Here is a 15232-nt window from a genome sequence, read left to right on the forward strand (position 1 = left end):
ACTTACTTCTGGGAAAGAATTTGGCCAAATGTTTGTATTCCATCAAGAGGAAGAAACTATGAACTTCAACAATAAAAATAACCAATACCATATACAAATTACATCTGGAAGAATGGTGGTAATTGTCTGTCTTTTCACCCCCTACCTTATATTATTGCTGTATGGTTGCAATTTAAGGAGTAGAAAAGCTCTCAAAGCAGAATTCCTACAGTGAGCAAGCCAGACTGAACTACTACAGGGAGTAGCCCTGCACACCACAGGCTGTGTGGAGTTTAATTATGTAAATCTAGAATACCACATGCACGTTATAGAAATCAATTTTATTCTAATTTCCTAGCAAAGAGGAAAGGCTCACAGAACCCAGAGGTATCAGAGTTAGCAAACATCTGCAACAAATCTAATTCTTTTATTCTGCTACAGCCACTTGGCTCCCAAAGTGTGAAAAATGGCTATCACTTAGTAAAGCTGCTGTCCAACTACTTGAAAGCACACTCACTTTGAGACTAAAAGTTAAATTACAAATGTTCTTACCTTGATTGGAGATTTACATTTTATAATAGCACAGAAATTTATAGGAAGGGAGAGTTCAGTCTATTAAATTTATGATGAGTTTAGATACTTTAACTTCACCTCGATTTTAATTACGTAACAAGATACCAAAGTACAATTTTAAAAAAGCCCTGAACACAATCATTAATATAGACATTTAAACTGCTGTCAGTGAATTGTGGAGCTCTTAATTTCCCTGTGCATGACTGCAATGCTGGTTTGAATTCAGCCCCACAATGGCCAAGGCATTTCCCAGAGTGATAACAAAGGGGGGTTTTGTTAGGGCCGCTGGAGGGGTCAGTGGCAGCTGCACCCTGGGCCTGCCATAATCACTATAAAATACTGGCCTGCAACAATGGCTGCTCACTGGAATATAAAACAATTGGAATGTTGAAGCTGGAATTTCAGCAGCTGCTACTGGCCATTTTCCATAGCTTTGAAGCATCAGCTATCAGTGCACTCATTCGCTGTGTCTTCGCATCCCAAATCTCATTTTAGTGATAAAAAACATTTGTGGGATTGTACCACGAGTCAGATGCCTGATACAAGCCAGTATAAAAATAATCCCACAGAAATGGCAATATTCTTCATCCAAACCATCCCAGAGAAGCATTTGGCAAGGCAGCTCCTCCAGGAGTTGCCTGGTGGAGCAGAGGAAGAGCCTGAAGCAGAGGGAGAGGGAGAAGGGAAAGGGCAGAATTCCCAGCTCACCTTTTCTCCAAAGCAGTTTCATCTGCAAAGATCCTGAGTTTATTTAAGCCAAACTTTCATGTTGCACAAGTAAAAAGATGATTGCATTTTGAGCAATCTCACAATGCAAGGTGAGCACTGGCCTTGGCTGATGAAAGATCACTTGATTATCAGCAGCAGGCAGCCAATAAATCACAGTGCTCTGAGGGTCTCAGCACTTTGTTATTCACACACATTGCACCAGCCCAATACCAGGTTTGTCCCTGTGTTTTTAAATCTCTCTCTCCTTAAAGAATATTTAAAGAAATTATTACATGTTGTAAAGCAAATTTCAATATAGTGGAATTCAAATAATGCTGCTAATTTAGATTTCAGGCTTTTTCTGGGAGGCATGAGCAGGGAGGAGCACTGAGAACTGCAGGACAGGATTCAGTGGTTGACATTTATTTCTCACTCAATAGGATTTAGTTTCACTTTAATACAGCCCTCAAGGAATGAAAGAATAAAATATTCAGTCCCTGACACCTGAGAGCTCTGAGCCTTCCCAGTGAGCAGTGTAAGCGTGGATGGGATGATAAATACACGGCAGATTTTGCAAACACACACAGAGACATTTGCTAAAACACTGTTCAGCTTCCTCCCAGAGTTCTAAATCCATTTTTTCTTCTTTAATCAAGCTTCAGCAAACAATATTCCCAGAGAGTTGGAAACAGCACTGATCTACTGAGTGAGACAGGAGGAACAAACACATTTTGGCTGAGTGAAAAGAAACATCTTCAGTGTCAAGCACAAGGAAAGCAACTCAGACACAATTCCTGGGAGACAAATGATTCTGGCACCAGCAGAAAGAAGCAACATGAAAAACCTTTTCCAAGGTCATCTCTGGATGCACAGCATCAGAAGGGGAAAGCCAGACTCATGGAAAATGTTTAATCCATTGACACAAAGTCAGGTGAGTTCAATATTCCCTGGCCATCAGAACGTTATTTCTTGGAAATTCTCAGCAGCAAGTGCTCAAGAGTTGATGTGTGGGTCATAGCCCACGTGTGAAATACAATCACACACTGAAAAAAATAGTGCTATTTAAATTAATTAAAATGGTAACTAAATAGATCACTTAAAGTAGCAGGGAAGGACAAAACACAGAGCAGAAAAAGAACAGGAAAACACAAATTGTGAAGGAAAAGGAAAATTGTCCAAAGGAAATGTGGACATGAGTCCTCTGCAGCCTGATTTGACAACTGGCTGCAATTACAAACATCAGTGTGCAACAGCATCACTGAAAATTCAGAAAGAAAATGATGATCATGGTTGCAGAACCTCTACATTAGTAGCAATATATTAATTTCAAATAATGCAAGTAAATACTTATTGCTGCAACTATTTTCAATTTTTGTCTGTCAATTGATTTATCAAGTCAATATCTGTGTGCCCAACAATGAATAGTGCAGTAAAGAGAATTTGGTTTCCACAGAACAATTTAATTTTGATTTTTTGGAAGTGGGATATAGGTCTGTGCCTTAGAAATAATCAGTAATGATCTGTGTGAAATGTTTAAATAATATTTTACAGCTCATATGCTCCATTTATTTCAACTTAAATTGTATGAAGCCACCACCACATTTAACTGGTGGTATCAGCATAAGCAACCATGCAACATCAACCAGATGCAGTCAGCCACTACAATTATTTAATGTAATAATGTCAGATGGATGTTGTTCTCCTCCTGAGCCTCCAGGATACCTGTTCCAGTGCTCATACAGAATAAAGAACTGTGAAATAGCCACATTTAGCTCAGATTGTCAACAAAAGCAGCATTAGGAAAACCCGAGCTGCTGTCATGCTTTTCATGGCATCTTGTCCACAACAAAGCCTGGATCCAAGATCTGACCACTCACAATTTCTAAACCAGCTTATAAAGCTAAATCCATGCAAACCCTTAATGGATCAGGATTTTATTTCGAGCGCTGCAAAAACTTTGGCCGTGGCCAAGTCTTATCAGCTGCGGTGGCAGCAGATTACAGGAGCTGTGCCATGGATCAGGGGCAGGCACGCCCAGCCTAAACCAATTACACACTTAGCACAAAGTTGTCAAACTGCAGAGCCATGCCAAGGCCTGGCATGTCATTTCTGAAATGCTTGCAAATTTTAAGGAGAGTTACACTGAATGGAGAGTCTGGGAGAAGGGATGGTGGAAGGAGCAGGGTCTGGAAATCCAGGAATTTTAGTGGTGTGTAAATGAGGGATCCACACCAGCTCAGGCTGGAGCACTGCAGAATCTGCTGGATTTTTACCAAAAGCCCACGGTTCAAACTCCCCTGCATCCATTCATGGGCAGACAGATCTATTAAATTATTTGCCAGCTGGGAGTCATTTCTTTTACAATAAGCAGAGGAGTGAGAGGTAACTACAAAGCAATCCAGAGCTGTCCTAATTACTCCTTGCAGGCAGGAAAACGTGTGATAAAATGCACGTTTTGTGATTCCCTTCCCCTTTGGTGGCTCCAGCACTGTTAACCTGTAGCTTCTGATGGCCTTCCCCAATGCTCTAAACCTGGTGAAAAACCCCGAGACAGACAATCACTGTACAATTTAAGGCACATAATTAGCAATTATTTCATGCACACTTCACAATAATAATCTGTTACGTACTAAGGGGAAAGAAACATTAATGAGCTACTTCTGGTGCCGCTCTGTGTACTGTGTTTGCATAATAATGAGGCCCAATCTGCTGGAAAACACAGAAAGGACAAATTAATAAGGTCGTCATTTTTGTCTAATGATGCTTAATACAGTTGGAGCAATCTGCTCGAGACAAAAGACGGGCACTCAGACATAGCCGATTATGCATTCGCGTGGCAGCTGAAATCTTTATTAAACAGAATGATGAATCTGATTAACATGTGATAACAAATATACAGTCTGGGCCAGGGCCCTGGCACCTCCCGCCAGCTCTGCTCCAGCCCCTCTTTACCGAGGCTTTACTGAGATTGAGGTCACACTGCAATTCCCCATAGGCGCATTAAGATAAAAGTTTGCCAAATGTGGTAACGTGCTGAACAAAACAATATCCTGTTATATAAAAGCTACTGTCTCAACAGCTGACTGTCTAATCAGTGATAGCAACAACTCCTTAATAAGTTTAAAATTTTAATTGTGGGGTTCAGTCGCCTTTTAACATATGAAGGATGATTTAGTACATGAGCTAAGCTACATCTTAAAGCTTGTGCTACCAAAATATTCTAATTCCAAAGTACTGCCTTCTATTCCATTTCATAATATAATTCTATTCCCAGAGAGGAATATACAATTATTTAGGGGACTAAAAAATACAATTACTCCTTAATTGTGGGTTTCAGTCGCCTTTTAACAAATGAAGGATGATTTAGTACATTAGCTAAGCTACATCTTAAAGCTTGTGCTACCAAAATATTCTGATTTTATAGTCTAATATTCTAATTCCAAAGTACTGCCTTCTATTCCATTGCACAACACAATTCTATTCCCAAAAAGGAATAGATAATTATTTAGGGGACTAAAAAATACAATTACTCCTTAATTGTGGGTTTCAGTCACCTTTTAACAAATGAAGGATGATTTAGTACATCAGCTGAGCTACATCTTAAAGAACCCCTACATTTGTGCTACCAAAATATTCTAATTCCAAAGAACTGCCTTCTATTCCATTTCATAATATAATTCTATTTCCAAAAAGGAATATACAATTACTTAGGGGACTAAAAAATACAATTACTCCTTAATTGTGGGTTTCAGTCACCTTTTAACATATGAAGGATGATTTAGTACATTAGCTAAGCTACATCTTAAAGCACCCCCTACATTTGTGCTACATAAATATTCTAATTCCAAAGTACTGCCTTCTATTCCATTGCACAACACAATTCTATTCCCAGAAAGGAATATACAATTATTTAGGGGACTAAAAAATACAATTACTCCTTAATTGTGGGTTTCAGTCGCCTTTTAACATATGAAGGCTGATTTAGTACATCAGCTGAGCTACATCTTAAAGCTTGTGCTACCAAAATATTCTCTCTAATTCCAAAGTACTGCCTTCTATTCCATTTCACAACACAATTCTATTCCCAGAAAGGAATATACAATTATTTGGGGGACTAAAAAATACAGTTACTCCTTAATAAGTTTAAATTTTAATTTTAAATTTTAATTGTGGGTTTCAGTCGCCTTTTAACATACGAAGGATGATTCAGTGCAATAGCTGAGCTACATCTTAAAGCACCCCAAAATTTACCCATTTCACAATTCTATTCCCAGAAAGGAATATACAATTATTTAGGGGACTAAAAAATACAGTTACTTAGGGTGTATACAATTACTTAGGGTGTTTTAAGCAGTACAAAAGATTATAATAATTTATATGCCACTGTTTTGGTGTTAATGGAGGTTTCTAGGTCAATGGGGAACACAGGATGGGATTGAATTTGTAGAAATGTAGCAGTAAATTTAAAAATCTAATTTTCAATAGAAATAATTGATAAAAAAAAGGAGGTTTAAAAAAAGTACAAGATGCAATTTGATAATCCCACCTTAAATTTAAGCCATGAAAATGCAGCGCTGCCTCTTTAAAGAGTGACCAGATCTAGGAGTAAATAACAGCTCTTAAATGCAGGGATTCTATTTTAAGCTTGTTTTGCTGAAGCAATGTGATTTCTATTAAATGAACAATTCCTTGCCCTGCAGAACCAACTGTGCTTGATTTCCAGTCAGCCCACGAGACGGAGCAAGCTCAGATGCCCACGGTAGCTCATGGCAATGAGCACGGCTTGCCCCAGGCTGGGCAGAGCAGGAACTGCAATGTGGATTTTATCTCCACAAATCCATTGCTCAGAACCAGCAGGAGCTTGGGTTCAAGAGTGGAGAACTGGGAGCTAAGATGGACTGAATCACAGCTTCTTCACTTGAATGCATCTGTGTTTGCTCTGGGAAATGATAGCACATCAGAAATCATCATTTTCACCTCCTTGGACCCATTCTGTGTGCCCTCATCCACATCAATACATTCCCAATTCCAGGACAACAACAGCTCCTGGATTTAAAGCAAGGAGGTGATAAAATTAAATCTAGCATCATTCATCCCCAGCCCATTTATTTACATTTGTAAATAAATATCTTTATTTTCACACACAAAAGAAATAAAATAGAATAGAATAGAATAGAATAAAATAGAATAGAATAAAATAGAAAAGAATAAATAAAAATAAAATAAAATAAAATAAATAAAAATAAAATAAAATAAAATAAAATAAAATAAAATAAAATAAAATAAAAAATAAAAATAAATAAAATAAAATAAAATAAAATAATAAAATAAAATAATAAAATAAAATAAAATAATAAAATAAAAATAAATAAAATAAAATAAAATAAAAAAAATAAAAATTAATAAAATAAAATAAAATAATAAAATAAAATAATAAAATAAAATAAAAAATAAAATTAATAAAATAAAATAAAATAAAATAAAATAATAAAAGTGGTTTCCTTCCTCACCCCCTCAATCCCCCATTCAAGTCACATCAATCTAGCCCAAGAATGGTCAGCCCCAAAGCAGAGATGGTTCCCCAGCTCTGTGGAAGATGATGGGAGCTGTTTTTCCTGGCACAAAGCCATGCATCAGAGATTGGATGTGTCTCTCCCAAAGCCATGAGCTCTCAGTGACTCCCCAGAGCCAGAGCTGGGGGGTTCAGCCTCTTGCAGGCCCTACAAGGTTCTGAGCTTTCTTTTTAGTGAATACAGAAAGAATAGCAGGGAAGAATGGGAAAGGAAGAGACTCATTCAGAAAATCTGCTGGAGTATTTCTATTATTATATATTATTTATAACAGAGTATTTTTAGCTAAAAACCCCCAGAAGTTCAGTCTACAGGTGGGCTGAGAAGAAAACACTGGTTTGTTTTACATTTTTAAGCTAAACCCAGCTGATCCCATGTTTACACCTGGTGGGATGGAAGAGCCACAAAAAGACAGTTCAGAAGCTAAAATAAAAAATCAACTCATTCTACCTCAGAGGATCCCTTCATTTCCTATCCTGCCAGTATCCATCCCCTCAGTGTAACATTTCATTATGTTTGATACAAAGGAATGCTGGAAATGCCATGAAATCTTTGTGGTGGTGTTTGAAATCCCAAAATTGATGGCAAATAATGCCTTACAAAGCTTGTCCATCACCACTCTGCATTTCCAACAGCTTGGACAGCTGATAGTGACACACACAGGCAAAACATGGGGATCATATTCAGCTTTTGGCAAAGATTCAGTCTCAAAAATCTCTCCTTAAGCTCAACTGTCTTTATATGCATGGAATAAATGAAGGAAAATGCAGAAGTGTCCTGGGCTTACCTGTACAGATCCCTCAGGATGGAGCTCACCCTCCACTTTTAAGAAAAAAATCCAGAATTTTCTCATCTAAATTTCAAAGGGTCCAATTGAGAATTCAGTTTGCTCACAGTGAAATACAATAGCTAGAAATAAATTTCTTCCTGTTGACTCCATTAAACCCTGTCCATGTTCATCCTTCAGGGGCTGATTAACTTCTTCTTTTTCAGTGCCAAAACTAACATAAAATTACATGTCTGAGAATTCAAGTCTACAGCACTTGTGTAAATATGTTTTGTTCTGGTTTTCCTTTCATGAAAGACATGGATGGCTGCTATTTTCCCATCCCTTTTCAGATGTAATACTGGAGACATTGCAGCAAATTGGGTACAGGCAAATATATTCAGTGACCTGAGCTCAGCTATAACTATCATTTCAAATCTCTGTGGTAGAAATCAGATAAATCATATAAAATTATCTAGGTAAATATTCATTCTACCTTTTACAAAAATGGTATTTTAGTATTTCCTGTCCAAATCATTCCATTATAATTTTATTATACCAAATAAACTGATCTGACTTACCCATGACTGCACTTTATTACTGAAATTTGTAACCTCAGCTCCTATCAAAGGACTTGGAGAAATGGACTGAAGGACACAGCTCCTGCACTGCAAGTAACTTGTCAGAGAAGATTCCTTCTCATTCCAAACAGCATTTAAAGACAAACTGCCATCCAGGTCTTTCAAAAAGAAAGAAACAGTGGTTTATATAGGAATCAAGAGAGATGTTTAAAAGAGATAGAAGTAATTTTATCAGTTGCATCTCACACATTTCAAACTGTCAGAAAGATTGGTAAAGAAGGCTCAGTCCTTGTGGCAAAACCACCTCTCATTTACTGTGCCAGCCTCACACCAGGGGATGGGCAGCAGAACTGCCCACAGATAAATAAAATTCTTTATTTCTGCTCTCTGCCACCTGAGGAAGCCAAGGGCTGCACAAGGCCTGGGCTGACAGCTGGAGGGAATTCCTGTCACACTTCTGTTTAACCACAGGTACATGTGGCCAGTTCCTGCAGTCAACTGGCAAGAAATGGATTCTGTGCTCATTGTCCTTTTCTTTTCTTCTTCAGCAGGATTTATGAAAGGACCCAGCAAATCTGGCAGTGCAGGGGACACTGGAGCTCCTTTTCAGTGTTTTAAATGTGCAGAGCCCACAGAGCTCTGAGGAGGGAAAATCTCACCAGGAGCTTCCCAAAAGGTCCAAGGGAGGGGTGGCAAATTGTTGCTATTTAATTGAATTTAAAGCAAAAGGACTTGACAAATATTAGCTGGAATTGATCAGTGAGAACTTACCTTTCACTGGCATCTGATAAACCTCCAAAGTCTCTTTAAGGTGACCAAGACTTGCAGCATCTGAGATGACCAACATCACATTATCATCTTCTGAAATGGCCTCTACTTTACACTTACAGTTATTAATGGATTCTTTGCTTCTTATATTGGCATTTCTGAAGAGTTTCCAGATTATTTGCAGCTCACTATTACTGTAGCAAGCTTTTCTCAAAATTCCTATAATTTAAAAAGTGGGGTGTAAGACTTATATACACACATGGTTTTGAATACAGTACTGTTCAACCATGCTGCAAACTTTCCACATTTACAAGATGGGAATTTAGGCCCTGATCCAATACCCACTGCAGGCACTGAAAAGACTTCTATTGCTGTAAATGGCCCTTGGAAGAAGGCCTTCTTTAAAAGTTTTAATGTGTCCAAAATTTACTTTTCAACAGATAATTTTCCCCTTGTTATTACTCCCAAATCGACCAGCGAGCTTGAATCCACTTTGAATAAAGCCATTTATTTTTTAATTTTCAGATTTTTTAACTTTCCTCAATCAACTGGCATCTGAGATTCAGTTTAAACAACATAAAACTCCTTGCTGACAACAGCCACCCTGACATTCAGGCATTCTGTAGGCCAGAATGCTTCTCCTGAGCCCTGGGGTTCCTGCTCAGGTTTGCACCAGGGATTTGATGATGCTGATAAATTCAGGGAGGGAATGAAAGTTCCTGATGAGATTACCCAAATCCTAAAGGTTCTTTTGGGAAAACAGGGAGGCAAGGAATGACCTGGGCTTGCCCACTGTGGACTTTTCTAACTGGCCTGGGTTTAATAGGTGCAGAAAATGGAAAATCTCCCATTGTCCCTCAGGCACAGGTTTGGTTTGCTGAAGAGATTTTTGTCCTTTCTTGCTTTCATCAGCTCCAGACTGTTTAAGCATGAAGCATCTCTAATTTGCATGGAACTGATGAGAATATCTTGTAATTAGGTCATTATCACAATGGCCCAGTGGCCTGAAGATGAAGCTTATTTTTAAAAAAATAGAATTGCTGTTACTTTTATCAGCCTTTGGACATCTCCAACTTCAAGTGTCTCACAAAAACACAAAGAGTTCCCACAAGCAGCTCATCCCCACTTTGTACAACAGAATAAAACCAAATTGATACAAAGCAGGTGACACACTGAAGAATAGCAGTGCCATTATTTCAGGCAGATTTTGATAGTTCCATGCACTGAATTCCCTGAGTTCCTGTGCCAGGGTATTACCAAACTTCTCCCATAAACTGGGAGCAAATTAACACCTAATCCTGGGGAGGAACAAACCCCAGTGAATGGGCCACTATGCTCCAAAGAATTCCTCCCAGCCTCCCACAATGGCAGCAGAAGTTGCCTTCAGTTAACTCTCAAATATCAGATATAAGCTCAGCACAGGTCAGCGTGGCAGGACCCTGAATCAAGAAAACTGCCAGAAAAAAATGACTTATTTTAAATAATTGTTCTTGTCACAACTCCCTCCTCTGCCCTCAAAGGCTTTATTTGATAAAAGGTTTTATTTATATTTATCCAGATACCAAATCCAGTGGAAAAATGAACCAATTATTCTAAAATATCCCTCCAGCATCCAAAACTGGGAAAGCAAAAGGGTGGATGAGAAATCCCATCCTTCCCAATGGAACAGCTGATCTTACCCTGGGCTCTGGGCAGGATTTCAGCTCCACACACAACACAGTGAAGTCCTTTCCTGCAAGGCTGCTTGGGTGCCTCCTTCTAGCAAGGCAATGCACAAATTGGTGTAAATACTGGTTTGCATACAGTAACTATGCAGACTGAAGCATTTAAATATGAATAAAGTATAATAGAAATAAATTAATACTATCTAAACTGCTTCAGAGAAATACAGTACTTGAAATGCTCAAAGGTTATCATTTATATCAGTTAATAATTCAATATACACCATGCTCAAAATGGTTAACCTTACTTAAACAGAAAAATGCCATATAAAATATCAGGGATTTTACAGCCTATAACACCACAGGCTATCAAATTGTTGGGAATTTTGGAAGGAGCCTGGGATAGTTGGTGCCTTTGTGTCTCCCATGAGAAACAAAGGTTGAGTTTGTCAACCAGAGCTCTGCAGGTCAGGAAGGAACTATTTCATTGTGTGATTTCTCTTGATGTAATGATGTAATAAATGATTCTCACTGCCTTGCACCCGGGCACTCAGCAGCCCCTCAGACCAGGCATCTCACCCATGGTACCTTCCTCTCCCGGGAGCAGCCGCTTTGCCTGAGGGCAGCTTTCCTTCTGCTGCATCTCCTCTGCACTCTCAATCCTTGAATGAATTCAAGATTTGTTAGTGTTTTAGGCAGTAGAGATTATACTGAGCTGTTATATCAAAGTAGGAAAAGCATTTTCACTATTCTAGCCTTGATAGATGTGGAAATCCAAATAAATAATTCTAGGAAATTCAGGATATTGACTTCACTTCCCTTCTATCTGCAGGCTGGGCAGCATTTAATTCTGAGAACTACCACAGATATCTTACCTCTAACCTATCAAACAGCACAAGTATGAAATAGAAAGTCCAATTCAGAATGAATTTACACCAAAAGAAACCGTCCACCCCTCACCTTCCAAACCCAGCAAACACAAAGGGGATTTATCCCCCTGCTGATTGGAGATTTTAGAGGACAGAATTTTTTTCCAGAAATCACTGTAACAAGTGCTGCTGTTTCAATCCATATCTCAGAATATTACTGTTAATTTGATACAAAGTTTAAATGGGTGTGATTTGACACAGAGCAGGCCCTGCCTTCAAGGATTTCTGATCAAAGGAAGAGGCACCACGAGCCCAAGAAAGGAACAATCTGCTCCAGATAAGGAAAAGGAGATGGATTTTCCTCTTTTTGTTTTTGAATGTTATGGATTTAAAGACAGACAAATCTCCTGAAAGACAAATAAGAGGCTGTGCTGTGGGCCCCTGGATGAGCAGACAAGTGACAAAGCTGAAGTGATTTCTGTTGTCTGTTCAGACACAAAAATGCACAAAGGGGTTTGGGGCAGAAGATTTGCTTGAGGAAAACTGAGGATCAAACCCAAGAACAGCTCTAGAGGCCAGGAGCCAACAGGAACTTCAGCATTATTTCAACAGAAATGAAAAATATTTCCCTTTAGATGTCTCAGAGGTTTCCAATACTGATCCCAACAAGAACTTCACCATTATTTCAACAGAAATGAAAAATATTTCCCTTTAGATGTCTCAGAGGTTTCCAATACTGATACCAACAGGAACTTCAGCATTATTTCTATAGAAATGAAGAATATTTCCCTTTAGATGTCTCAGAGGTTTCCAATACTGATCCCAACAAGAACTTCACCATTATTTCTATAGAAATTAGGAATATTTCCCTTTAGATGTCTCAGAGGTTTCCAATACTGATACCAACAGGAACTTCAGCATTATTTCTATAGAAATGAAGAATATTTCCCTTTAGATGTCTCAGAGGTTTTCAATATGATATCAACAGGAATTTCAGCATTATTTCTATAGAAATGAAGAATATTTCTCTTTAGATGTCTCAGAGGTTTCCAATACTGATCCCAACAGGAACTTCAGCATTATTTCTATAGAAATGAAGAATATTTCTCTTTAGATGTGTCATAGGTTTTCAATACTGGCATTTTTGCCCTATTAACTAAACCAAACCTGTCAGTGAAATCCAGGACACCTAAACCAAGGAAACTTGGCCATCAATATTGTAAAAATTGAAGCAAAAGCCTTTTGCCAAATCCTGCCAGTTGTGGAAATTCTAGTGTTCTTCTCATTCTTGCAAACAGTGTCCAATTTCATGAAGATGAATTTATTTTATAAAGGAAGGGCACAATTGAAATCCTATTGATCTGAGCATGTTCACAGCTCTGTAGGGAGGGACTCAAAATGTTATTTAGATGAACTTCTATGGGAAGTGACCAGTTAATAATTTCATTTCTACTCTCAAACAAAAAGGATCAAGACATATGAACCAATCTTTAGATGGCAAAAATCCTGCATCTTCACATGAATGTAGGATGGCAATGGAGAATCTTTTCTTAAAAAGTCAGTATGTTTTATTACAGAAAAATCCTGGCTCTTTTCATTGCAGAAAATGAAAGAAACATTAAAATACTAAAAAAAAAAAAAAAAATAGACTGGGCAAGATTCAAAGACCTTTGTGTACAATTTACATTTTATATGTTACATGTAAAAAGTGCTTGTAGGACATACAAATGAGAACAGGTTTAGACAAGAATAAACACAGAATCCAGCCAACAGAAAAGGATTCCTCTCACAAAAGCAAAACTTAAAGAAATCTCAATTTTTTTTCTCAAGAAGCTTCTCATCTTCATCAAATATCAAAATGTGCACAGCTCCTGCTGGACATTCTGATGTAAGAGATAGGCAGGAATCAAAGTACTGGAAAATAAACCTGTTGTGGTATTTAGGCTGAATCTGTGACTTGATCTGCAAAGATGCTGCTCTACTTGTTTTACTAAACAAACCCCAATCTAACAAATGCAGAAAACCATAATTTGGTTATGTGGGTGTTTGGCTTTCTGAAGAAGACCCCACTTACTTGACTGTATTTAATGGTGGACTAATTAAATCTGTCCTAGACAAACCAATAATGCCAGGTCAGGTCCTACTTGGGTTTCTATTCAGAATTTCCAGACATGATGGCCTCCAGCCATGAAGATTCATCGAAGAATCTTCATCCTATCTCTAGAAAACTGCACATGGCAAAACTCCCCCAGTGAAAATGCCCGAGATAAAATGAGAGATGGAGCCTGAGGGAAGCTTTTGCTCCATGAGGACAAGGAAGGTGCAGCTGCCCCGGGCTGTTTTGAGGGCTGCTCACCACAAGTCCCACAGGAGCTGTCACCAGGTGCCACCACTGCCCAGCAGAGAGGATGACACACCTTTATTTCGGGATCTGGAGAGGCTGATTTTCCTTTTTGGGGTACTCATCTCCTGAGCTCCTCCCTGCTCTGCTCCTGCAGCCCCAGCTGTGCTGTCCCTGCTCCTCACATCCTCCATGGTCCCATGGGGGCTCCTGCCAGCCTCAGCTTTCCCAGGCCCATTCTGAGCTCCTGAGGTGCTGGTGGCAAAAGGAGCAGCAGGGACTGTGGAGTTCCCACATTCCCCCCAAAGCCCAGAGGTGGAACAGGCTGGGACTGGGGGCTCAGTTCTCTGCTCCTCTGGCTCTGCATCATCATACAGTTCTGGAGTGAAGTAAATGCTCTCATCCTCATCCTCATCTAATGCTGAAGGGAGCTCCCTGCAGGGCTCAGCTCCAGGATGTCCTTCAGCACCTGGGGCCTCAGCACTCCCAAGTGAAACATGACTTGTTTCCAAACATGATTCTGCTCCACTTGCTTTGTGCTCTGCAATTAATGCTGATTGGCATTGATTGCAATGATCAACAAGGTCCCTGGGCCCATTCCCATGCTGCTGCCTGCTGCTCTCTGTGGCCCTGCAGTTCTGGGCTGCAGGAGTTGAAGTCAGTGCCTCAGAGCAGAATTTCTCCTCCACAACATCAGCATTGCCCCAACCATTCATTTCTTCTCTCTCTATTTTGATTGCTGCCATTTTGGGGGTGCAGTCCATGTCTTTCCTTCTCTGTTTTACATGGTGAGAATGGCTCTCCACATCAACTTTCTGGTCACCTGTGAGAAATCACAAAACATAAATTAATTGTATCTGATTTACAACATGTTTAGCACATCAGAATTACCACTGTTTTAGAAGGTTTATAGTGATTTTACAACATTCATTAAAAAGAATGTTGTAAAATCACTATAAACAATAATACAAACAAAAGCCCAGATGTTATAAGTATCTTTGCACATGAATTGTCTTAATTAAATGAATAGATTAACAGGCACATAAAGGTAGAGTATGGCTGGATTTGAAATTTGTAATCTTTATTATTGTGCTCTTTCTTGATTGAAATGAAATCAGAACCTTTCCTAAAATTTAGGGATGGATTTCACTTTTGAAGCTGGAACTAGAGGAGATCACATGGAAGGTGTCTCACAGCAATGCCCAAACAACAGATGTAGCTTGAACCAGAGCTCAACTTGCAATAATGCTAATCTTGATGCGTTTCAAATATATTTTAAATTATCTTCATAGTGCTCAATGGAAAAAGAAATTAAAATGAAACCATTTTTGATTGTACTATAAACTTATCAAAGATTACTCTTTTAAGACAACCAGATGGAACGAGAATTAATTTCAGTCTGTTGAGCACAGCTCC

The 15232-nt window shown here is 38.8% G+C and overlaps 1 protein-coding gene across 3 annotated transcripts in view; it reads right to left on the reverse strand.

Moving 5' to 3' along the window:
- Window positions 1-4076: 4076 nt before the first annotated feature.
- The window catches only part of BRIP1 (BRCA1 interacting DNA helicase 1), a 56102-nt gene continuing 44946 nt past the window's right edge, over window positions 4077-15232 (reverse strand). For all 3 annotated transcript variants that reach the window (XM_071447720.1, XM_071447718.1, XM_071447719.1), the window contains one exon: window positions 4077-14639. In XM_071447720.1, the coding sequence (XP_071303821.1) occupies window positions 13852-14639 (788 nt within the window). In that variant the 3' untranslated portion in view covers window positions 4077-13851. The remainder of the gene's footprint in view (window positions 14640-15232) is intronic.

This window comes from Agelaius tricolor, unplaced genomic scaffold (assembly GCF_023055355.1).
Source record: "Agelaius tricolor isolate 1412-34295 unplaced genomic scaffold, bAgeTri1.0.p SCAF_25, whole genome shotgun sequence".
Classification (NCBI taxonomy): Eukaryota; Metazoa; Chordata; class Aves; order Passeriformes; family Icteridae; genus Agelaius; species Agelaius tricolor.